General features: G+C 44.2%; 1 protein-coding gene across 2 annotated transcripts; it reads left to right on the top strand.

The window, feature by feature from the left end:
- Positions 1-187: 187 nt before the first annotated feature.
- Positions 188-25910, top strand: Slc25a27 (solute carrier family 25 member 27). Of its 2 annotated transcripts, none has more exons than XM_040729264.1 (9): positions 188-477; positions 3029-3220; positions 5255-5339; positions 9167-9289; positions 12349-12461; positions 15967-16051; positions 18381-18473; positions 19031-19133; positions 24332-25910. In XM_040729264.1, the coding sequence occupies exons 1-9, from the start codon at positions 372-374 to the stop codon at positions 24488-24490; spliced, it is 1059 nt and encodes a 352-aa protein (XP_040585198.1). In that variant the 5' UTR covers positions 188-371; the 3' UTR covers positions 24491-25910. The 2 variants fall into 2 exon arrangements, with proteins under 2 accessions (XP_040585198.1, XP_040585199.1); XM_040729265.1 differs by having other exon boundaries at positions 24181-24475.
- The last annotated feature ends 578 nt before the right edge of the window (positions 25911-26488 follow it).

Raw genomic sequence — 26488 nt, forward strand, 5'->3', positions numbered from 1 at the left:
AGAGGAAAAAAAAAAAAAGCAATGAGTCGAACTACACTGGCCTGGGTTGGGACAGTGGGCGGGAACAAGCGCTGTAGCCTAGATATCAAGTAGCAGGCAGTTTGCAGAAGGGCGCCTAGCTGCCGACCAATCAGAGACATCGCGGAGCCCAAAGAACTACATTTCCCAGAAGCCTCTTGGGTTCCGCTTTGTTTTTCAGTACCTGAGGCCCCCGGACCGGTCCAGCCACTAAGCGGGCGGCGGCTTTGCAGTGCCTAACAGGCGCACGTGGTCCCTCCCTGACCGCTCTTGGACTGAAAAGGGGCGGCGCCCGGCAGGGTGGCAGGTGCACAGGAGACTAGGGGTGCCCAGTGGTCCTGACCTGCTGCCGAATGTCTGTCCCCGAGGAGGAGGAGACGCTGCTGCCGCTCACGCAGAGATGGCCCCGGACGAGCAAGTTCCTGCTGTCCGGCTGCGCCGCAACCGTGGCCGAGCTAGGTACCGGCCGCCCCCGCCTCGGCCTCCCCGGCTAGTGGCCGCGGCATCGCGCCTGGGGGGAGGGATGGGCGGGCAAGCCCGGCTCCACGCTGGAGCATCTTCAGAGGTTGCGCCCTCGCAAGGATGTGGTCAGGTGCCCAGTAGGCCAGCTTCGGGAGGAGCATGGATTGGAGGTGTCCAGGGTCCTTGTCTTCCCATCCTCAGGGATGTTGTCTTATGCCTAAGTGAGTACTCCTGGGCTCTTCATGAGCCCTCAGACCCCTCTAGGAAACATTTACCCTTTCGTGAGGATGACCCTTTTGGAATCATAATCCATTTGTGCAAATAGTTTTTCATCCTCCGGGGGATCGTCATTTTCAAGGTTTATAGTCTTATGCAGCCTAGGAATCTTTTAAGGGCAGGGGCGAGGGGCAGGGTATCTGTGTGTGGGGGGGGGGGATCCCCACCTTGGGAATTTCAGTTACTAACCATTCCTACTGAACGTCTGCCTAAAGTCAGCCAGCCACATCGCTTCTTGACCTACATCTTGTTTATCCTACAGGAAGGACCCTGAGAAGTAGTTTTTATAAACATGGTAAATTCAAGGCAGGGTAGCTATTAATTGGGGCATTAATACAGCCCATACAGTAGTGGGTCCTGGCTCTATAATTGCAAAGACCCCAGTGTGGCCTTCTTCCAGGCTAGTGGGGGCTCGAGCAGAGAAAGACAATTTCAACTGCTGCCTGTTGCAAGAGAAGCTATTTTTGTGTGTCATAAGAACATCATAGAAAGAACAGATTCATCTGTCTAAGTGAGTCAAAAACCAAACAAACAAACAAACAGACGACAGAGTGAATTATGGTACCTTGGCATGAGCAGATGGTATCTTGTTGGGGAGCAAGGTTTTGAGTACAACAGTGGTCTCTGTGAAGCTATTTCAGATCACCCTTACATTTTCTTGTCCATTAAGAAAAGAAAGAAAGGGGGATGTCTCTGGTGCATTAGTCATTTGGAAATGTTCCTCAGTCTTGTTCTAGCAGAGGTTTATCTATCTTTATAACAAGCATAGCCAGCATTCTGTTGGTTGTTTTGGCCCTCTCAAAGCTAACAGAGCATTTTTTATTATTCACTTTTTGAAATAAAATTCTAACTATTGCAGATGTCTAAAGTCAGATGGCTGAGTGATTAGACACATTAACAGTTTGACTCCTCCCTGAAGCTCACTGGCTTGTCCAGTAGCACTCCTGTGCAATGTGCTGGGGGAAAATTATATGAAAAGTAGGGATCGGAGGCTAGGGAATCAAAGCTGGCTGCTGAAGGGGCCTACACACCAGTTCAGCATGACACCTGAACTATGAAATAATCAAAATCAAAACAAAACAAAAATGTGTTTGGGGAAGTAGAATGTGTACTTAGATAGAGGCTTCTACCTCTTCATGATTTTTAGCTTCATATGCTAATAAAACGCCTTTTTAAAGTATGTATGTGTAAGATACATCTGTTGAGGGAAATTATTTGCTAGATGCTTTTTCAAAACCTAGTGGAAATATGTAACACCCCTACACTCTCCCTGGCTTCTCTCTCTCTCTCTCTCTCTCTCTCTCTCTCTCTCTCTCTCTCTCTCTCTCTCTCTCTCTCTCTCTCTCTCTCTCTCTCTCTCTCTCTCTCTCTCTCTCTCCTTAGAAAAGGAATTCATGGAGTCTGGATCAGGTAGTGATCACTGAAAAAAATCTTATGTACTGTCAGCAATGTTCATGAGCTCGTCTCAATACCCTTCTTAGAGCAGGATATTGTACTGTGGCATTGTAAGTCTAATCTTCCTGATGTGAGTCGGGTGACTGAAATATGCTTGTAGGTAAAAAACAAAACAAAAAAAAAAACGATCTGTTTCTAATTTAACATGTAAACAAGTTTTCCAATGAATAAAGTTGTAACTCACAAAGAACTCGTGAATGGACCATGTATAAAGCTTGTCAGTTCAGAAAAATATAATTTTTGAAGAATTTTGAGGATTTCCACCCCTGTATACAAAGACCTTCTAACTTCATTGCATCTTCTGCATCTCAAGCATCAGTTCTGTGATTCGTTCTCATGGGCAAGACACTCACGACATCATAGAATTCGGCTTCAAGTTTATTCTAAATTTGTATCAGATCTCAAATGATAGTGGCTGTGGTCAAGGAGACACAGCAGAATATGGCTACTATAAGCTATTTCCTCACTGGGAAAAGTGACGGGGGTTGGTAGTGAACGTTTTTATTGAAAAGACATCAAGGGTTGTCCTACTTTTATGGGATTATCTTGGTTTTGTGGGGTTTTTGTTTTGTTTAATCTGCGATGCTCTAGGGCAGTGAGTCTTAGATGTGAGTAGGCATAAGAGTCTACCTTCTAAATCATCCTTCTACTAATTCAGAATGCAAATGGAATAGGAAGCGTATATTTTTCACAGATTCCCATACTTCAGAGTCTCCAAATCATGTGAGAATATTAGTCCTATGACTTTAGAAGTTTTGCTTGTTGGTCTGAATGTTTTGGGGTTTTCCCTTTGTTTGTTTGTTTTTTATTTCATTAGCAACCTTTCCCCTCGATCTCACAAAAACCCGACTCCAGATGCAAGGAGAAGCTGCCCTTGCTAAGTTGGGAGATGGTGCAACAGATTCTGCCCCTTATAGGGGCATGGTGCGCACGGCCCTAGGAATTGTCCAGGAGGAAGGCTTCCTAAAGTTGTGGCAAGGAGTGACACCCGCCATTTACAGACACGTAGGTATTTATCTTGATTCTAACTGGTAAGTTTGTTGAGTTGTGTATTTTTTGCTTTTCTCTTCGGCTGTATCCAAAATCCAGCAAGAACATTGCTTTGTTTCTTTTTCTCACCGATACATCAGTAGAAGAAAATATTTCCAGTTGTTATTTAGGAGTTAGTGCCCTAAGCTTTGAGAATGGCATATGGGAGTATTTAAACTGTCCAGGAGATCCTTGGGTCAAGCTGGACAACTAGGCTAGCTGGAAGAGGCGAGCAATAAATAGAGAAGAGAGTATAGAGGAAGACAATTGATATCCAGGCCTCTGCACATACACACACGTGCATTCGTACCCACACTAACATAGTTCTACACACATGTGAGCATATCTACACGTCAACCACACCACACACATACACATGGGGGGGAAAACCCCAGCAAACTACCTGTCATACCTATAGATCACTTTAAGATAATTAAACGAGGGTTATCACCTAATGAATCTTGATATAAAAGGAGTTACAATTGTTTTCGGATTGGCTGTATGGTTGAGAATTTTTTCCTGTATGTTCTTTAATGACATAAGACAAAGAAACATGAATAATTTACATCATTTTCCCTTACTTCAGAAACCTTAAATACAGTAAAAATTGAAGTAGGTTTTAAACTCAGAGTTCCGAATGAGCTTCAGATAAATGTTTTCTTGTTCTTTGAAAGTTAAAGTCTATTCAGTCTTTGCCCTGTACATCAGAGACCAGCTAGGCTGACCTGACAGAGGGCAAGGAGCCTTGCCTCATCTAGCTGTGGCGCTAGGGTAGACGGAGCACAGGTGAATTTGCCTTTGTCTCTCTTCCCAAAGTACTTCTGTGGGTTATTAGTGATAACTGTCATGGAGAAAACCTTTCTAACTCTGCTTCCAGGGTACTACTTACAGGAATGGGTGTCATTGACCTTTCGGCTTGTAGACTGGAGAACATGAAGTTGGTTCCAAAGAGACGTTGAGATTGTGTGGCCTTTGGCCCCTCCACCTTAGTGCTGTTTCCTTGGCCTAGAAAGCATCACTTTTAGTCATGGGCAGGCTTGCTGTTAATATTCCATTCTTTACATGAGTGGGTTAGTGTAGAATTTTTTAAAGAGTCAGAATTATGCACAGACACTTATACTGTTTTGTAATTTGTTATTATTTTTTATGAAATATCCAGTCAACCTTCCTAGGAATTTGGTATTTCATATCAAGAAATCTGTTGTATGAGCACTGTGTATGATTTTATGATGCATTTTCTATCTTCTAAACTATTTCTCTTCTGGACCCCATTAGTGTTCCATGGTTTGCTACTTCATTGTTCTCTACTTAAGATCTTTCTCGTGTGCTTAAAACCTGGAAGGGAAGAAATGTTAATGAATTCTCTAGTGCAGTTCCCTGTGTTTATTCAAATAGAATAAATAGAAATAGAAAGCATCAAGCTTCCTACTTTCATGCTTGAGTTGAAGTCAACACACAGAGCTATTTTGTGGGGTTCCTTTTCATTCTCTTTCTGCTCCCTTTCCTGTGGTAGTGCTCAATTGGAACAGGAAGGCAGGCATAGCCCCTCTTTCCTAGTCTTCCTTCAAGCTCTAGAATTCAGAAACACTTCAAACCTTGAGCTTAGATGTAGTTTGTGTGTAAGACAATAAATGGACTCAAGTTTGGTGAATTAGTGTCAGTCAAAAAAATAATAACAAGTAACCAACACTCAGAACCCACTTGGAGAAACCCTGAGGGAAGATAAGAAGAAATTAATTGCTAGAGAATTTGATAGTTATTGTGTTAGAACAGGCAGTGTAGGCCAAGGATACTGAGATGAAGGTCAAAGAGCAACTTTCCCAAAAACACAGTGAGCAGAGTCCCAAAAGATGAAGAGGGATAAGCAAAGCGTGGAAGGGAGGCTTTGTTCTAGAGAGATCAGACAAGGAGTAAGAATTCCTCCCCTGGAAGATTAATGAGGCCAGGTCACAGGACCCTCATAGTTCATTAGACACAAAACTGAATTTGCATTTTCATGGTCTGTTTTATGCAGTGTATTCTGGAGGCCGGATGGTCACCTATGAGCATCTCCGGGAGGTTGTGTTTGGCAAAAGTGAAGATAAGCACTATCCCCTCTGGTAAGTTTAGTCCTGAACACAGTCATGACCATAAAGACTTTAATGGTTATTGATTATATTTACATAAAGTTATCCATTTGTACTAAGATTGCATTTAGTAACAGACTTAGTGAATAATAGAAATCCAAATAAGTGAGCGTTGTGTACATACTGTGTACAGATACACAGAGATGTATATGTGCATTACTCATGTTTATTCAATATTTTAATCTTAACCAGTCCAATGGTTGGGGAGAGGATACGTGCCTACATGCCTATTACTCTAGCCCTTGAGAGGTGGAGGCAGGAAGATAGAGAGTTTAAGGCGACCCTGTCTCAAAAACAAATAATAATCAATTCTATTGGAGCATCATCAATTAGGGCATCCCTTTTCAAATGCCATTGTCTTACTTAGTTAGCTTTCTATTGTTGTGATAAAGCACCATGACCAGAAGTAACCTGGAGAGGAAAGGGTTTATTTCACCTACACTTCCCGGTAACAGACCATCACAGAGGATGGTCAGAGCAGGACCTCAAAGCAGGAACAAGGAGGCAGGACCTGAGGCAGAGACCACAGAAGAATGCTGCTTACTGGCGTGCTCCCCTTGCCTTGCTCGGCATACTTCCTTAAATAACCCAGAGCCACCTGCACAGGGATGACACTGTCCACAGTGGGAGGGGCCCTCTCAGAATATCAGATATTAATCAAGAAAATGCCCCCACAGGCTTGCCTATGAACCAGTCTGATGGGAGACATTTTCAAATCCCTCCTTTCAAATGACTCTAGTTTGTGCCAAGTTAATGCGAGACTAGGCAGCACATGACCTTTATTATAGCTAGTCTGTTTTAATGAATATGAAAGTTATACATTAGATCATTGCATTACCATGTACTTTTGTAATTATATTCAAACGACATCAGTCTCACTTTCAGAAATGCTTTGGTAAATTCGAGGCACTGTGTGTTTGATAAAGTCCTTTAAACCCTTTACACCCTAATGCATTTTTCCATGTGCCTTTTGTTTAGATACTATTAATCCCAAAATTAATTTTCTCAGTGAAAAAATATTCTCTCAGCAAACATTACCCAAGAATGAACTAACATCTCTCTAGAGGCAAGCTAATTTGTGATTAGTGCATGTTTTGTTCTGTTTTTTTGTAAGGGTCTGGCTTTTGTATTATTAGAAATTTTTGTGGGGTCCAGTTTTTAAAGCTTGTGTCCAGGAAGTAAACCATGTTTCCCATTTTTTTTGTATCAGTTCTGCTGAATCAAGGCTAACAGTAAGATCTGCGTGGACAGCTCTTTCTTGTTTCAGACAGTGGGCTAGCATAGCCTCCCTTAGGAATCATGTGAAATTTCTTAAAGAAGGAATACCTGGGAGTGAATTTTACAGTCCCATAAAGGACAGCAGGCTTCCTTCCTGCAAAAACGTGTTTTGTATTGTTTGGAGCCTTTCTATAACAGAAGGAAGACACTTGATGAAGAAACACCCTTTGTCAGTTCTGCCAAAGCACATTTAGCAAACAGTTTTAAATTTAAAGCTTTTTGCTCCCTGGGGTTTATGTTGTCACTTAATTTTTTTCTATTGTCCTTTTTTTTCACTTTTATAAGATTTTTTCTTTCTTTTGTTTTTAGGTTGTAAATGTAGAAGTTTGGAAAAGAGCGTTAGCAGTTGTGGGACTTGAACCCATACTCTAATGTACTCCATTCCCAAGATGTAAGAATAATGAATACATTTGATGTACTTTAAGCCAAATTCTCATTGTCCTGGGTGTTTAGGTGCCTCTGGTTCTTCTTTTGAGTCACTCACTTCTTTGGCTTCCTGGACACTACGCTCTTTGACCCTTTGAGCATCTCTCTGGCTCTCTCTTGTCTTTTCTTCTTACATGGGCTGCTAACTATGCTTCTAAGGGCCAAGGCAAGAACCAGCCACAGTCATCAGGGTTTCACAGGGAAAGCCCAGTGCTCTGAGGATATGTGCTCATCCCTGAATGTTGAGGAATTGTGTTCTCTTTTCTCTGTGTGCCTGGTGTGTTCCTGTATCTCTGTAGCCTCGACTGCATTTACAGGTTGAGATCCAAATCAACACATATAGAGTTGACACTCAATTTCCAGGTGGTCTCTGTGACTCAAGTTCAGTACTACATTCTTTCGTTTTGTTCATGCCAAAGATTCATATTTCTATTATGTCATTGCTTATTAAGAACCACAGTAGCAGGTCAATGAGATGGCTTGGTGGATGAAGGAATTTGCTGCCAAGCCTGAAAACCTGAGTTAAATCTTGGGGACTTAAATGCTAGAAAAGGAAATGATTCCCACAAGTTGTCTTTTGATTCTGTGTGTGTGTGTGTGTGTCCCTCTCTCTCAAATACACACACACACACTGAAGAAGAGTTGTTTTAAAGAACCACAGTACCTTTGCACAGTCAGAATTCCTGCGGCAGCCTTTCGCCACAACCATGCGTCTTCTTCCTTTTGAAAAGCTCAGGGCTTTGAAGTCAGATACGGGCCTGCACCTCATTTTTCACCCTTAACGGGGAACGTGGATAACCTGCCTCACCTCCTCCACCTTCAGTTCTCCCCGCTGCAGAAGCGATGCCTACCTTTGGACGAGGTGATCCACAAGTGCCTGTTGCTTCAAAATGTGCAATTTATAGCCCAGCAATGGGAAGCAAAGGGAGGCAGATCTCTGTGAGTTCCAGGCCAACCTGATCTACAAAGCAAGTTCCAGGACAGTCAGGACTATTACATAGGAAAACCCTGTCTCAAACAAATTGTATTTCATTCATAACAGAAACATAAAGAGCAGTTTACAGGGGCTGGAGAGATGCCCAGCAGCTAAGAACATGTCCTGATTTTCTAGACGACCAGAGTTCAGTTCTCAACATCCCTATTCCATAGTATATAACCACCTGTAACTCCAACTCCAAGGGATCCAAAGCCACCTTCTAGCTCCCCCTCAGGCACCACACACACACACACACACACACACACACACACACACACACACACACACACATATATAAAGGGAGGAGGGAAAAGGGAGAGGGAGAGAGAGAGAGAGAGAGAGAGAGAGAGAGAGAGAGAGATTAAGGAAAATACTTGTAAAATAGTTCACCATAAGTAATATGCATTTGTAACATTAAAACAATCAAAAGACCATAGCTAGCATCCAGGGAAAACAAGAAAAACATTTTGAGAGACCCAGTTCCCAAAAGAAGTATAAATCTTCTTTACACATGTGAAAACACGTAGCATCACTAATAAACAGAGAAATTAATTCAAACTCCCTTGAAAGTGTTGTCAAAATGTAAAGCAATAGAGCCTTTTATAACATACACTGCCTGTTAAACCTCCTAATGTGTGATTTGGGGATGCTACACAGTAATTTTTATGGTTGAGTCCTGCTCACTGTTGGCTGAGAGTAAAGGAGCTTTGTCCTGCAAGTTTCTTCGGAGGGAGGAAGGCTATTAAACCCATCACTTGGAAAACCAGCTCAGTTTGTCCCTTAGGCTGATTGCATGTCTGCTGCTTTGTCACCCTGCAGTCATAAGGCCAGGGGTAGAGAATTAATGAGTTCAAGTGTCTGTACCAATTACAGCCATTTTTCTTTCCTTTGGATTCAGGTAGAAGGATTTCAGATTTTTCCTTTAGTGCCTTTTGATCCCTGGACCTTCCCACCAGTAAAGAGTCGGGCTGTCTGTAGTTCTGTCCTTTGTCTGTCCTTTACTGTATCTTTAACTTTCTACCCAGGGCCTGTGCAAGTTCAGCATGGTTCCCTTATAAAATCTGTGAAATGGGTGGCAACTTAAAGAAAACCAGCAAACCACTATCCCTTTTGCGATTAGGAAATCGGTCATTGGAGGGATGATGGCTGGTGTCATTGGGCAGTTTCTCGCCAACCCCACCGACCTGGTGAAAGTTCAGATGCAAATGGAGGGAAAACGGAAGCTAGAGGGGAAGCCCCTGAGGTGAGTCACCCAGGAAACTTACTTTCCCTTCCCGTTTTTCACAGGTGGGTGACAGAGGAAGAGAGAATGAGAATTTAACCCCTAATACTGTCTCTGTGTGCTGGCATACTAGAAGTCACTTACCACGAGTCTTTGTCCTTTTTTTTTTTTTTTTGTCTATTTGTTTGTTTTTCCAAGACAAGGTTTCTCTGTGTAACCCTGGTTATCCTGGAACTAGCTCTGTAGAGCAGGCTGGCCTTGAACTCACAGAGGACTGCCTTATGCTGCCTGCCAAACTGCCCAACGCTGTCTTTGCTTTTAAAGGGAATTCCTGATGGCTAACACTACTATCTTTAAAAACCTTAATTTTCCTCTTGGAAAGAATGTTGCAAGGCCAATGATGCTAATTTCTTTTAGCCTGTTTCTGGGAAAGGATAGGCTCTGATAGACAGACAGACCATCCCAGGAAAGAGGAAAGTGCAGGAGATCTGAGCTGCGTCTGAAGAGCTCTGCTCCTGCCAACACTGTCTCCAGCTGAGCTGGGCCTTATGAGGAGGGCTGGTGCCTCCTTGAGTGTTCACCACTGAACACTCTCTAGCCTGCCCTGCAGTAGCCTGGGCCCCCTGCAGCCTTAAGTGGGCAGGGCAGGAGTGGACAGCAGGCAAAAGACAGCACTCTGACATAGCAAGGGGCATCACTGAACCAGAGTCTGTTCTGTTGCCCTTCTAACAGCTTCTAATCTCTGAAAGCCTACTACAGAAACCCAGAAGGACACGTGTTCATCTGGGCTCCGGTTGTTTCTGTTTTTACATGATGGGTGGGTAGCTTGCTTGCTTTCTTTTGTCTCTAATGTTGGGAATTTTTGGTTGGCTGTACTTGATATCACTGTAAAAAAGGAAGGAAGGAAGAAAGGGAGGGAGGGAGGGAGGGAGGGAGGGAGGGAGGGAGGGAGGGAGGGAGGGAGGGAGGGAGGGAGGAGAAAGAAAACAGCACAGCACGTCAGGACCATGGGTTCTCACGTAGACAAATAACAGGAGTGATTATGCGTGTCAAAATGGCACGTTGTCCCTGGGTGAGATTCAGGGACTGTGATGCCTCCACCAAAGCCACACAGGTGTGGAGTGAAACACGGGAATTCCACTCCAGAGCCTCTTGGGCTGCTCTTCTGTTAGCAGACACTGGCACGTTGTCTCACATTCAGCTGTGGTTTTCACCTGCATTCAAAAGTAAAAGCAAAACAAAGATAGGATAGTCATTTTCACACAGATGACATTGCTTAATTAAGAATTCTTAGATCGTCTTTTTTAGTTTTTTGACCTAAAAAAGAAATCTTGCTTATGACAAAAAAGTTTTTTAAATGTTTTATTATTACATCACGCGTATGGGTGTTTTGCCTGCATGTGTGTCTGTGTGCCACATATGGAGGACGCCAGAAGAGGGTATTGGATCTCCTGACACTGGAGTTACAGATGACTGTGAGTTGCCAAGTGGGTGCTAGAAATTGAACCCATGTCCTCTGGAACAGCAGCCAGTGCTCTTAAGCAGTGAGCCATCTCTCCAGCCCGAGATGATGAAAGAGTGTTAGAGAGTCAGCTTTTGCTGCGTTGAGTTTCTTTGTTTGTTTTGTTTTAGATGCTAAGGGTCAAGCCCAAGGCCTTGGGCATGTTAGGAAGTGATCTGTCACTGAGCTACACCCCCATACCTGAGTCAGTGGCTTTTTAGCATTCTTTGAATATATATGTATATGTACATATAGAGACAGAACCCTTGTATCACCAGCAAAGTGAAGGCTAGCAACTATTGCTTCCTCCTGTAATTAATGTGGGAATTGGCAATATAAAAATTCCAAATAATGGTATTGTGATCATTTTACTAGACTAAGAAGAGAAAATGATGACAGAATTTGTAATGCTACCCACTAGAAATGTTTAAATCATGTTGGGCATAGCAGTACATTCCTAAACTCATAGTACGTAGGAAGTTGAGGCAAGAGATTTAAAAGTTTGAGGCCAGATTGTGCTAAATAACAAGACTCAAAACTAGAAAAGAAAAAGAATGGAGACAAAAAGGAAAATGTTGAGCTAGAGAAATTGGGTCATCAGTTAAGAGCACTGGCTACTCTTGGAGCAGGCCCAGGTCCCGTTCTCAGCACTCACAACCAACTGTGGCTACAGTTCAGAGGGAGCCAGTGCTCACTCTTGGCCTCCATAGGATCCAGGCGTGTAGTCCCCTTACATACATGCAGACAAATCACTCATACACATAAGATAGCAAATCATCTTTTAAAAGGGAAATGTGCCAGCAGTGGTGGTGCATGCCTTTAATCCCAGGCAGAGGCAGGCAGATCTCTGTGAGTTTGAGGCTGGGCTGGACCAGCAGCCTCCAAAACAATACAGAGAAACTCTGTCTTGTAAAACAAACAAAAAAAAGGGGGTGGGGAATGTTTGAATCAAACATTGGCCTTTCAACAGCCAATTATTCAGATTATCTAGAAGTTAGACTTTTATAATCCTTTAATTTCTAATTACTCTGAATGAACATTATTTCATTCCTAATTGTATCTATTGACCCTCGCTGACCTATGCAGATCTGGAGCTGTAAAAAATGGAGCTGTAGACAACTCTACTCAAGGTTCAGTGTACACAAGTGAAACAGAGAAAGCAATGACCCAAGGAAGGTTGTTCAGAGAAACATGTAAATAAACGTCAGTAAGCACAGACTAAATGTTAACAGCAGTCCTTTCCCAGAGCTTTCTCAAGACAGACCAGTTTAGACACAGTTGCCTGGCATTCAGCATGTCCTGTCACCAGATTGGGTTCTAAAGCTATGTTCCAACATCCAACAAGAATAAACATGTCTTATAAACTGAGTGCAAATATTCGTTGCAGGAGGCATGAAATCACATCCGGGACCTTTCCAGGTAACAGAATGCATTTGAGATAAAAGGCCCTCTGCTTTCTCTCCTGGCACCTCTCTCAAGCTCCCCACGCCTCGTTCCTTTGCCTGTGTGGAGGGGAAATTTACACGTCTGTCTTCCGTATGCAAGAACACATAGACTAACATTTCTTTATTTTCCTTAGATTCCGTGGAGTACATCATGCGTTTGCAAAAATCTTAGCTGAAGGAGGAATACGCGGGCTGTGGGCAGGCTGGATACCCAACATTCAAAGAGCTGCGCTTGTGAACATGGGAGGTAACAAGCTTCTTGAATCTCTAAGCTGTAATCACCGAGTTATGAGAGCCAACATTGTGGTGTGGAAGGCACTTTAATAACAGGAACCAGCAACAGTCATTGAACGTTGATTTTGGAACATTTTCACCTCATTCAGTGATGTACAAAAAGCACCAAAGACAGAAAAGTGTTCCCATAAGCAGAAAAGGCCAAGGTATCTACGGCCTCCTGCCCTAGTCCAGACTGTCCTTTGAGATGAAACTGCTGTGTGTAGCTGCCTGACACTCACTCTGCCCAGACGCCCGGGTCTCAGTACCTGAGACTCAGCCCCTGTTCCTTTGGAGTTATTCCTGAAGAGCATGGTGTGCAGCCTGGAGATGGGAAAGTTCCTCCCACAATTTACTTCTATCCCTCTCATTTTTAGTTACTAGTTTTTTTTAATACCATAACTATAAAGTTTAAATTGGTAAGTTATACATCCAGGAAGGTGGAAAAGACTAAAACCAATCTTTTGGAAGGTTGAGTCAGGAGAGTCATGAGTTCAAGGCCAGACCTTGTGTCATAAAAAATTTAAGACATATCAGAAAAATATTCTTATTTAGGAAATGCTATTAATATAGTAATATATTACTAGTAAAGCTACACTTAACACTACTAGGGAAAATATAAGAGGAAAAACATTTTAAAACTGTATGTTGACAGATACTTTTGTTGAGAAGTTAGATATAGCCTTCCCTAAAAAGAAACATTATTTTAAATGTATATGCCTAATTTTATATCTTCAAAACCCAGAACATATAAACATACATGGGCATAGCATTTCATAGCGCCAAGAGGCTAATGGTCATTCCATCACCAGTCTTGAAACTGAAAATGCCCTGTGCTTTAGACATAAAGTGGAAGTGGGTATGTCTATACCATGGGTACTGGTATGCCAGCCATGTTTATTCACCAAAATGAACTTGAAATATTCGAGAGTTAGAATATAGGAAAGATTACAAGCAACAGTGTACAATAAAGGAGCAGTTTGTCTGTCTTGTTAAGAATGTAGAATTTGGGGTATAGAAATGAAAGATGTGTTCCTGTCATCCTAGGTTTTCATCTCTGGGGACAGTCATTTTATGTGTGTGTGAAAAGCAGGCCTTGGAATGTAAACGACAAAGCTACCAGCTACTTCCATCTTCTAAAATCATCTTAACCCATCCCGCCCCCCAACCACAATACCTGCTACTTCAGTATCCTTAGTAGCCATCTTAGTTAGGGTTTTATTGCTGTGAAGAGACACCATGACCACAGCAACTCTTAGAAAGGAGAACATTTAACTGGGTCTCGTTTACAGTTTCAGAGGCTTAGTCCATTATCATCGCAGCAGGAAACATGGCAGCATGCAGATAGATATGGTGTTGGAGAAGGAGCTGAGAGTTCTACATCTTGATCCACGGGCAGCAAAAGGAGACTCACACTGGCCAGACTTGAGCTTACAAGACCTCAAAGCCCACCTCCACAGTGACACGCTTCCTCCAACAAGGCCACACCTCCTAAAGTGCCATTCCCTACAAGCCAAACATTCAAACACACGAGTCTAGGTTGTGGTGGTGGGGGCACACCTAGTCAAGCCACCACTGTCTGTCTCTTCTACTGTGTGTCTGTATCCTCCACTACATGGTGAGCCCCTGAAGACGATGGCCATGATTTTACTCACCTTTCCCCCCCAGCCTTTCATATGAACTCATCAGATGTTCGGGGCTTAGTCAGTAAAAGAGTCCTTTCTAGGATGGGTATGTCTCTAAGGAACTGATGTGTGATGTTTTGGAGAATTCCAGTAACATATCTCTTACATGTGGAAGGGAGTAAATCTGTCTTCTATCTCACTCAGTGTACGCCTGCTGTGTCTCACTGGTAGCTTTTTTTTTTTTAACAAGCTAATCCTTATGTAGTTTCTCAATTTGTCCCTTCAAAGTTTGCCTCAACTCTCTCCCACGTTCCTGTTGCTTTCTCGGGTCTTCCTTTGACTGTCTCGCCTTGAGGGTATCTAAACTAAACTAAACTTTGTTATCAAACCACTTCATTCTCCATTCTTCATTATCTCAAAATATCCCACAAACCATTTCGTTGTATGGGTATGGAGATTTGTCTCTTTCCTTGTCCCTTGTGTCAGATAGTCACTGAGTGCAATTAATTCTGTCTTCTCTTCATCACTGGAGCTTCCTGGTTCATACATGACTTACTGAATCCTCTGTGGCCACTACAGAAGCTTCCTCGATGGTCCCTCCTTAGGTACCCCATAGTCTCTTTGCCCCTCCATCCCTGAACTGGCTTTACAAAGGGACCAATGGTGTTGTCGTGTAAAAAACAAAAAAACAACTGCCTGTTTCCATCTTTATCTCCAAAAATAATAGCCCTTCTTTTTATATTGCTCACACTTAGAAGCTTGCCTTCTTCCTTCCTTCCTTTCTTTCTTTCTTCCTTCCTTCCTTCCTTCCTTCCTTCCTTCCTTCCTTTCTTTCTTTCTTTCTTTCTTTCTTTCTTTCTTTCTTTCTCTGTATTCCGCTATTTCTGCTCTCAGAATTTGTGCAGAAACTGAGCAGGGCTCCACAACACACATCTAGTCCCCTTGTCTTCCTACAGTGTGACCTCTGAGCCTCTCCACAGTAGCCTGGGCCAGCACGGTCTCCTACAGCCCTCTGTCTGCCATGCCTGCTCTGCCACCCCAGCCTTCTGCATCTTCATCCACCTCCCAGGCCAGCTCCTGCCTCATGACAAATGCTTTCCTTTCCGCTATCCAAACAGCCGTTTTTCCGTGCTTCCTGTGGGTCTCTGGAAGTTGTCGTTTTAGCAAGAGACCTTCCTTTTTCCCAAATGTCAAGATTCATCGCATTGTCTGTTCCTTGGGCTCCGTTTTCTTTTCCCGCGTGTCTGCGGAGTGCTTACTTTAAAACCTACTGCCATGTGGACGTCTGGTGGTTTGTTTTGCTTGTTGTTTCTTCGGCCATCGGTGAGCAGAGATGCTCCTCTTACCGACTTGCCCCAGCTTCTAGAAAACGAGCACACTGCGTCTCTACCATCAGACACGCCTGACTGTTCTCACCACACCACCGTTCATTACCTCTACTTCACTGTGGGTCATCGCCATAAACGCCAACACTGTGGTGTAACTCTCCAGTTTAGAACCTTTTAATAACTTTCTATTGTCATTAGAAAAAGGTGTGACAAGCTTGATGTAGAACAGTGGTAGAGATCTGTTGGTTATAACTGGCCAGGTCTTCACTTAATCTACCTTAGGTTCAGGCGGAAATCCTCCAGTCCAAAGACCAAAGATTCCAGAGGGTAACATAGCTAGATAAATTGAGTGTCCATCCCTGCTTTCTTCCTCTCCTACTGTTTATAGCTTTGCCTGCCTCTGCTTAAAAACAAGAATGGTGTCTTTCATTCTGGTGCACAGTTCAGCCCCAAGACCAGCATATTCTTAACACGGAAGACATTCACTATTGAATGAATGACTACCCAATCCTTTTCCCTTCACCAGACTTAACTACCTATGATACAGTGAAACATTACCTGGTGTTGAACACACCGCTTGAGGAGAACATCGCCACTCATGGTTTGTCCAGGTAGGTGGCTATTGTGAGTCTTTTGTTTTCTCTGTTTCCTTCTCTTTATTTTAGGGTTTAATTTTACTTTTAATTGTGTGTCTGCATTTGTGTCTGTTTGTGGACACATACATGTGAGAGCAGGCGGCTCCTAAGGACCAAAGAGTGTGTCATATCACCTTGAGCTGGAGGTACAAGGGCTAGGACCCATACACTGGTCCTCCACAGGAGCAGCAAGAGCTCATAACCCTCTGCCATCTCTCCAGACACATATGTGGCCCTGTCTTGAATTGTTGGCACCACTTCTAACATTGGTAGTCTTTTGGTCGAGAAGGTCATGCTGTCGCCCTGAGAGAAGGATGATGCTGTTTTCAAAGAGTCGTTTTCTTCCAAGTTTGTTGCAATTAAAATGTGGAGGGACAGATAAAAATCATGGCATATTTTAGATTAAACTCAGCAAAGATTTGCACCTGATTCAGGCTGCCCCGGGGGCAGTATCTGATGATGGTCTCTTTAACTCCATGTGGCCCTCTGGGCTGATTGTCCCAGTCTGGATCTTGCAGTGGCCCTGCCTGGGGAGCTCACCAGCAGGGAGAACTAGACAAGTGTGAACACTAGGAGAACTAGACAAGTGTGAACACTAGGAGAACTAGACAAGTGTGAACACTAGGAGAACTAGACGAGTGTGAACACTATGAGAACTAGACAAGTGTGAACACTAGGAGAACTAGACGAGTGTGAACACTGAGAACTAGACAAGTGTGAACACGAGGAGAACTAGACGAGTGTGAACACTAGGAGAACTAGACGAGTGTGAACACGAGGAGAACTAGACGAGTGTGAACACGAGGAGAACTAGACGAGTGTGAACACTGAGAACTAGACAAGTGTGAACATGAGGAGAACTAGACGAGTGTGAACATGAGGAGAACTAGACAAGTGTGAACACTATGAGAACTAGACAAGTGTGAACACTAGGAGAACTAGACGAGTGTGAACACTAGGAGAACTAGACGAGTGTGAACACTGAGAACTAGACAAGTGTGAACACGAGGAGAACTAGACAAGTGTGAACACTATGAGAACTAGACAAGTGTGAACACTAGGAGAACTAGACGAGTGTGAACACGAGGAGAACTAGACGAGTGTGAACACGAGAACTAGACAAGTGTGAACACGAGGAGAACTAGACGAGTGTGAACACGAGGAGAACTAGACAAGTGTGAACACTAGGAGAACTAGACGAGTGTGAACACGAGGAGAACTAGACGAGTGTGAACACGAGGAGAACTAGACGAGTGTGAACACTATGAACAGTAAATAGGGAGAGAAAAGCATGAGTACATACAGGCCTCAAAGGAGTGAGGAAAACAAACAAACAAACAAACAAGCGTCAGGGAACGGACACGGCAGACATGCAGCATTAGCCATGAGGCTCGAGGGATGCAGCTCTCCGCATCCCTTCTCTCTGACACACAATTCCAGCCTCCCCAGCAGAATGAGTGACTTTTGGTGTCTGCTGTCCTTCATGTCACAGGGATTTGTCGCAGCTGGCCCCTGGTCTTGTGGTCAAAGACTGAAAAATCTTCAAACCCCTACACTATTGAGATGACCTTAGATGTGCACTGTAGTGTTAATATTCTCAGGTTGATATTGGAGTTACACCTCCTCCCTCCCTCCCTCACTCCCTCTCTCTCTCCCTCCCTCCCTCTCTCTCTGTGTATAACAACAATATTCCTTTGTACATGCTGCTCTCTGGCCTTGTAACACCTCCTCCAGATCTGCACTGACGGGTGATTCAGTCACCCCCAGAGCCTTTCCCTGCCTGCCTGTCACGCATTTAACAGGTTCGCACCTGTCACATCTGCCCATTTTGCTTTTTCCTAGCACTGGTCAGAATCTGAAGAGAGCCATTTTTCCTTGGCCTCTCCCTGAGTAGAGCTTAGATGTGCCCCAAACGGGATCTCCTTAACCATTTATTACAGTAGTAGTGGTGTGGGTGGAGGTCCGGGGTGTGAGTGTGGGAATGTGTGCCATGCGGGTGTGTGCATGCCCCTGCAGGCGTGTGGAGGTCAGAGGACTGTCCTTCCACTGCGGTTCACCAAGCTTGCCTGACAAGCACACTCACTTCCCAAACTCTCTCTCATTTCCTACACGAAAGGAAGCCTGGCACCGGGAGGCACATATCTGCTGGCTGGCTGGGCTTTAAGTATTTCCTGTCCCTTTACAGATTAAGCATTAATTTTAAGGATACTTAGCACAGCATTCTTTTTCAATATTAAATGCCCTTTCTTAGAATTTGGCAGCTATTTAAATACTCTCTTTAAATTTCATTTCTTTGTGTCTACAGTTTGTGCTCTGGACTCGTAGCTTCTATTCTGGGAACACCAGCTGATGTCATTAAAAGCCGAATAATGAACCAACCCCGAGACAAGCAAGGAAGGTAGATGAAGCCCTTAGTGCCCACGTGCTGGAGTGTCAGCCACACTCTTGGTCTTTCAAAGATGCTTTCTTGTAGGTCTATGTGACAGAGATGTGTTCGTGTGTCTTCCTGTCCAGTGGGTCAGTTGTTCAGGTGAAATTACCTTCTCCTTGTCTGATGCACAAATATTAAGTCTTCAGGGATTTGAGTGAACGGTCATATTATTTAGACACAAAGTAGTCACTGTGACTTTATTGTTTTCCAAGTGTTTTGAAAGCTTACTCTGCTAAGAATTTTGCAGACTGCTCTATGCAAAGCCTGGGCTCTCAGGTAACAGGATGTGATGTAGTATAAAACAGTGTTCTCTTTGGAAGAGGTGGGCTACAGTGAGCTCAGAGAGGACCAAGGGGCGATGGGAAATGCCCGCGCTCAAATGAAGATACCTACGTCAGTGGACCGCTGATGCTGTTTGTTCTGAACAAGCAGACGGCATTGGATGATGCCCTTCCCTAGATGGCTTTATTTACATCTCTGTTTACACAGGAGGAAATGTGACAACGCTCTCTTTCTCTTTGCAGGGGACTTCTGTATAAGTCATCAACTGACTGCTTGATCCAGGCTGTCCAGGGGGAAGGCTTCCTGAGCCTGTATAAAGGCTTCCTGCCATCCTGGCTGAGAATGGTAAAGATGGGTCTTTTGTTTTTTTCCTTTATTGTTGTTTTCTTTATATTTAAATTACATGTACCTTACAGATACTTTCATTTTCTCTTCTGGTGTAGGGCTTGGCCCTGCCTGCACAACAGGCCCATCCATCGTTTGTTTTTAAAATACTTTTTAAGGTATTTTTCTTTTCATCTATCCTTAGAATCGTGTTTCCTTTCTTGACAAGGCTAAATGAACCATTATTTATTAATAAGTAGGCCGACAGTCTGTTACAAAAGTAGATAAAGACACGCTATTTACTATTTACTTATTTGCTGTGTGTGATATGAAGCCTTTACTAATCTTCTTATCTAACACACCCAGGCCTGGGGTGGATACACAGATTTCAGAATGGAGCTCTTCTGAGGAAATCTTGCTGCTTCGAAACTTGTTATTTTGGTGACAGTTATCCAGGAGTTGTTACCACAGAGCCCCTGCTTTAGAAGAAGGCGTTGTGCCAATGCTTCGGTCATTCACCACAGCGCAGTGATACATGGCATTAGATAGATTAGTAATGTAATAAGTATAACTAAAAGCAAGGCACTTTTGTAAGTACTTATAAATATTTGAAAATGTGGATGAGCTGTGGGATTAGAAACGCAATGGAAACTCTGCATAACATAATAATAATACATAAATATCTCCATTTGCCCATGTTTGAGTGCATGCCTTGTAGTAAGAGCTTGGCCTGGAATAAGAAACTATGAATGGTGAGTTCACAGGAAGAATTGCTAGTGCAATAGAGATACACAGTCCAGTCTACACTGGGGAATTGAAAAGGCCTCCCTAGAAGAGACTTTTGAACTGAGATTTGAAGAGTGACTAAGGCTAGGCTATGAAAAATAGTGAGAAAAACATTCTCCAGCGAGGGGTGGGGATATACTGAGAGCCTAAGGGTAGGGAGTAGGGAGCCCACTGGCCAAGAAGCAGAGATCTGAAGGGGGTGGGAAGGGGCCGGCAGAGGCTGAGAGCAGCTGGAGAGGGCCCAGGGAACCATGCACGCTGGGAAAGCCTGAGGCTTAGCTGCTCCTGCACTTTGAAATCTAAAACCTATCTTCCCTGGGGTGATCAGTGAAGCTTAATGGGGGAGCAGATGGAAGCCTGGCAGTGAGGGAAGAGGGGCACCTTTAGTGGGTATTTGGGGTACAGGAGCCTGATTAGCTGAGGACAGCAGAATGTCCAGAGAAGACAAGGAGAAAAACAGGCCCTGGGAAATGGACGCTGACCACAGTTTGATCAGATGGGCATCATCTGCAGGGCAAGAAAACTGTAGATTCAATCAGTTTAACTTTTGATAATTTTGGGGTGCCAGTAGATCATCCGAATAGACGGATATTTAGAAGACTGCCTTCCTATCAGAATTATATCAATAACCAGTATCTTAGAGGGGAGTGTAGCGATGGAGATGCAGGAAGTATAAGAAATGACCACTTACAGATGCAACTGGGAATATGTGCTTTCTGTCACTGTGGGATAGTAGCTGGTTATTAACAAGACAATTGACAGCAAAACTCTTAACAATGTCCCACATAAGTATGTCAGTCGGCCTTTCATTGCTGTAACAAAATGCCCAACACTGGACAAAACCACCTGGAAGAAGAGAAGCGTTTATTTGGTCTCGGGTTTCAGAGGCTCCAGTCTATTGTCAGCTGACTCCACTGCTTTTGTGGGCTGCTGAGGCAGAGCATCCTGGCAGGAGCGTGTGGCAGACAGAGCAAAGCTGCTTGCTTTATGGTGACCAGGAAGTAGAGAGCTCTCTACAGGAAGAGACCAGGGACTGGTGCACCCTTCAGAGATTCCCCTACACCCACCCTGTCCAGGAAATAGAGAGCTCTCTATAGGAAGAGACCAGAGACTGGTGCACCCTTCAAAGATTTCCCCATACAAACACACCGCCTGTCCAGGAAGTAGCAGAGCTCTCTACAGGAAGGAGCCAGGGACAGGTGCATTCAAAGACAACCACACACACACACACACACACACACACACACACACACACACACACACACACACACACACACACACACACCTGTCCAGGGATCTCTACAGGAAAGGGACAGGGACAGGTCCACCTTTCATAGACTACCTGGCACACACCCTGTCCAGGGGTTGAAGAGATGGATTAAGCGGGTAAAGTGCTTGCTGTGTAAACCTGAGGACCAGAGTTGGATCCCCAGCACCTATGTAAAGATCAGGTGCAGTGGTTATGCACCTATAACGCAAGCCCTGGGGGATGTGAGCAGATGCACCTCAGGGCCTCATCAGCTGGCTAGTCTAGCACAAAGGGTGAGCTCCAGGTCTCATTGACAGACTGTATCTCAAAAAACAAGATAGAGAAGCAGTTGAGGGAGACACCCACCCAATGTTGACCTCTGGCCTCTCACACACGTACCCTGGTGAGCACACCTGCACACACATACATACAACACACACACGCTCATGGCACCCCGGTGACCTACTTTCTCCAACCAGGCGACCTCCTAATGAATGGATTAACTGTCTGCTGATACGGCCAGTGCCTCCACGATCCCATCGACTTTCAGTAGTGTCATCAGCTGGGGACCAACCCTTCAGCATATAAGCCTTTGGGGGAAACAACTTTAGATTCAGACCGTGATACACGATGTACTAAAACTAATTCAAACAATGAAACCCCGCCTTATCTTGGTGGTCTTGATTTGCCTAAAATCATTTTAAAATTGAATATTTCTTACTGTAACTATAGATTTGGGGGGCAGGGCTTACACAGAGAAGGAGCTATAAGGGTACTGGCCACACTCTAGAATAAAGGAAATGACAATGAGAAATAGGTAGTTACAGTCATAAAAAACGGTGAGCATCAGTGATTCAGTTTGGGCATCTCTAGTGCTCTTCTCATCCCAACCATGTCTTAGCCCATTGAACTCTCCCAGCTACCTATACAGTGAGCCGCTGTCATATCCCTCTTATAGAGGAGGAAATAAATAAAGGACAGAACAGAACTGTCCTTTCAGCTGTTTGACCCTGACTCCCCTTTACTGGTTCAGTGTACTGAGTTCCTCAAGATCTTTTAGCTAGTTGATAGAAATCTTGAAATAATAGAGAGAGATGGGGGCTGGGGAGATGGCTCTGTGGTTAAGTGCTTCCCACAGAAGTGTGTGGCCCAAAGTTCAAATCCCTGGAACCCATGTGAATGTCATCTGTGTGTGGTGGCTTGCTGTAATTCCTGTCTGAATGCAGAGGTAGGGATCCTCAGAATAACTGAGCTAGCCAAACTAGCCATATCTTCGAGCTCTGGGTTTGATTGAGAGACCCTGCCTCACTGAATAAGGCAGAAGAGCGGTTGAGGATGATTCCTGACATCAACCTTGGCACCTTCCACATACACACACACACACACACACACACACACACACACACACACGTGTGCGCACATGCACACAGTACACAAACAGAAACTAGAAGGCAGTGGTGTATAGAGATGGAGGCTCCCCACCCAGCAAGCATCATCAGGGTGCTTGCTGTTGCCCTGGTGGTTGCTGCTGTGTGCAATTGAACCCAGACATCTGACTCATAAGCACCTTCAAGTATGCTGCAGACTTCACTGGCGCTCAGAATCCGGTCAGAATAGCTGGTGTTTTCTCACCACACAACACATTTGGTAAATCACACAGGCCACTGATGCCTCTGTTCTTCATAAATTCAAGCCCTATGTGAGCCCAAGTTAGCACTGGAAGGTCACTTGCTAAGCATCACAGTGGGAGGGGCTCATTTGTAAATTCAAGATGGAAGAATATCAAGCCAAGAGAGCTTTTGAGTATCCAGCTCTGCAGAAACAGGAATGGGAAAGGACTTCAGTAGGCTCAAGACAAATCCAGGACAGCAGCACAGGACCATATGTGACAATAGTCACAGCTGCGCTGGTGGGGAGCTCAATGAGTACTGGCTTTGGCTACACATCTCTCTCTTGAACTCACTCAATACCCCCACTAAATCCCAGCACAGTCCTTCCCCCCAGGCCGAGAAGGCGTGTTGCTTGATCCAGCCCCTGCAATTTCAAACCTGTAACATTGCATTCATATGAAGAGCAAAACTGGCACAACCATACTGTCAGAGATGGCTGCAGGGTCCTGCCTCTTTGATCTCTACTGCCCCATTTCTGATGGCATGGGAATATGACACATTCACAGCTTCGTGCTTATGCTTTCAACTGCGTCTGTGCAGACCAGCTCATCCCTACTTGGTAAATCCTCAGTCTGCCAATGTAACAAGTTGAGAAATTCCAAACATATAGGCATCTGCCTTCCTTTACAAACACACTTAGCAAATTCTGTTGAGATTCTAGCTGGTTAACTCTGCTATGCAATGGAAATCCTCTCTAGGCACTGATGAGAACCAAAATAAGCGCCCTTTCTCCGATAATCCCCTCTTGCTAGTGTTGGTGTCTCCATCCACATCCTTCCCGTTTCCTGTGGATGTGGTCATTCAGATTAAGGTCAAGCCATCCTGGGCCTGGAGCTTCTTTTTCTATGTAGTGTGAACTAGCTTGTGCAGATTGCAAGACATCTGGGACTGAGACTTTTATGACCCAATGCTTATAGGCTGATCTTTGTCTTCCTTCCTTCCCAAGTGTCTAATGGGAGAGTAGTTTGGTACAGTGGTCAGGGCATCCCACATCATAGCCTTGTAGCTAGGAACGGGCAGTAGAAAGAACCCTGTGGTCTAGTTCCCACACTGCGTCAGTGGGCAGTGGACTACTAAACCTCAGCATTCGCATCTGTAAAATGGAGATACCTTTTCTTTCTTTCTTTTTTTTTTTTTTTTTACTATTGAAAGACGTTCTTAGGGGGAATCTGTGATCAATATGACATGAAAATGCTTTGTAAGTTTCAAGGTGATTTGCAAAGGTGAACAACAAGAGATTTGTGGGGCCTTTTGTTTCTCTACAAGTGGGTTGAAAATGACTGTCACTCAGATGTATATGTCGTATGTAGAATATTTATGATTGCTTTGAAATATGCACTAATCTCTTTGGTTAATCTTTCAGACCCCTTGGTCAATGGTGTTCTGGCTCACTTATGAAAAAATCAGAGAGATGAGTGGAGTCAGTCCATTTTAAGCCCTTAAAGCTAGAGTGCTCGTTGTTACTGAACAAGGGCATCCACAACCCACGCCCCCTATTATTTCTACCTCTTTAGGAAGATACTTTACTCCACAGAGACTGCGATTTAAAGGGGGCAGCACTTTCTATTTCTATGGAAACCGAGTTCTCTCTGACTCCACTCTTACCTAAGAGTGATCTATCTGGTCCCAATCTCTCAAGACCAACCACTGAGACCCAGCGTGGTGTTTCCTAAAGAGTGGAACCTGGACCACTTTGACCTTGGACCAGAAGGTTTAGACTTTGAACCGCTGATCTCTGCAGAAGCATCTGCCTAGAGGAGCGCCATAGGGAGCCAGCCCCTCAGACCTGGATAGACATCAGCGACGTGGAAGACTGTAGTGCTTAGGAAACACATGTAACCTGCACGCCAGTGTTCACTGTTGCAGTGTGACAACTTGCTCTTCTGTTATTAGACTGCACGTGCCCGTAAACGACAGGGAGGCAAGCGAACGTTCAAGAGTAACCGTTTTGAGTTTCCCTAGTGCTGAAAGAAATTGCTTCATCGTTTCTTACAAGGATGGAAAGATAAAAGAGGCAAATTGAAGTGATGTGTGGATCACAAGGACAGCAGCCACCTGCTTCAGGGCCTGCCTTTACGGGTGTGGCTCACTGGTGGCCACTCCTCCATGCACACTAGAACCTAGTAACTTACCCTGACAGCCACAGACTGTCTCAGTGAGAGCAGAACCTTTGCTGTGTGTAGCATACCCCATTACAGCCCGCATTGGTCAGTAGCTCTGAGAATCTTAACAAACGGAAACAATAGCATATTTGACTGAGATTCAGTTCTCAGGATCGTGTTTGGAAGCACCCAATCCTGTCATCAGCTCTTCCTAAGTGTTTCTGGAGCAAGATCGGCATAAAGCCAGCTCTCTCTGGTGTATCTCCTTCTGTACCTGTCCCCTCTGTTCACAGAGAGGGGAGGACAGGGAGAGAACTCAGACGCCATTCCAGAATGTTCAGAAGCCCAAGTATTAGTCATTTTGAATCTTACTCATGCTTGCATAAAATGTGAGGAGTGCACACCATCTGTGGTTCCTGACTTCAGTCTTTGCATCTAGTCCTTTTTCTTGTTTTCAGAGAGTTTCTCCAGAGTCACTTGCCCACACCTGCTTCCCCAGCCACAGACACAGGGCATCTCAGGATGGATGGGCTACAGCTAGGGGTAAAGGCTGGGGATGTTACTAGGAAAATTCCGACTGCTCAGGCCCAAGGTAGACCTCAGAACCAACCACATAGATGTCATGATGGACATAGATACTGGCGTGCAGTGTGACTGTGGATGGGTAATCACTGCCATTTTAAAGGAGGAAGCACACTTTCAAAGATCTTTCAATGTGTGTAACCGACTCACTTTTCTACTCGCAGAAGGTGAAGTTCCATCTCTTTACATCTTCAGGTTGCCTACCTTTCCATTGCATTGGTCAGTCTGTAATTGAGTTGCTAAATACATATAGTCTATACTACACTATATTATATGCTTCAATCTCCAAGGATTCTGCTCCACAAACTGAATCACTTTGGAGAAGTTTTGATTTTCCTATGTTTTGTAATGTTTATGACTAAGTAAAAGATGGAATTAAATAATTATATGCAAACTGGACTATTAAAAATTGGCTTGGCTTTATTCTTTTTGGGGCTTGGGACTGAAACACCACTTGTGTACTGACAGATTGTACTTTTGTTTCTAAATCCATGTGAGATTGTTTGAAATCATCCTCCGGGATTATCAGGTTGAACTCTGTCCCTTTACAAGTTTGGAGCCTGAAGCCCAGAGAAAGGAGATTGCTCAAGCTGCAAAGTGCAAAGGTCCTGATTATTATGGGTATTACGGTGGACCATCAGTGTACACTATAGGTGCCCGAGCAACTTGCATCAGCTTCAAGACAACCCGGTCTGAGTCTTGAGTCATCCCTAGGGCTTTGTTTTGTCCTATACATCTTCAGTAAATCTGTGTTGCCGGCCCATGAAGTTTAGGATTAGATGAACTTGAATACTAAGACTCTGCATCATCTGGCTGCTGGCTGTGTCTCTTACACAATATCCCATTACACCCATGGTTTACTGGCAAGCTTGACTTCTTTAGTACCCACTTGGAATATGCTTTGCAGAGTGAACACATGAGAAGAATCTTGTCTGTAACTTTCTCACTGTCCTACTGTAGAGCACTGTGCAACTTCTCAAGTTTTCT

This window comes from Mesocricetus auratus, unplaced genomic scaffold, assembly GCF_017639785.1.
Source record: "Mesocricetus auratus isolate SY011 unplaced genomic scaffold, BCM_Maur_2.0 Super-Scaffold_100021, whole genome shotgun sequence".
NCBI lineage: Eukaryota > Metazoa > Chordata > Mammalia > Rodentia > Cricetidae > Mesocricetus > Mesocricetus auratus.

Excerpts from the sequence above, each read along its gene's own strand:
- Slc25a27 (XM_040729264.1), top strand. The coding sequence starts at position 372 with ATGTCTGTCCCCGAGGAGGAGGAGACGCTGCTGCCGCTCACGCAGAGA. Across the intron at positions 3,221-5,254 it reads CGCCATTTACAGACACGTAG|TGTATTCTGGAGGCCGGATG; the intron begins GTATTTATCTTG and ends TGTTTTATGCAG. Across the intron at positions 5,340-9,166 it reads GATAAGCACTATCCCCTCTG|GAAATCGGTCATTGGAGGGA; the intron begins GTAAGTTTAGTC and ends TTTTGCGATTAG.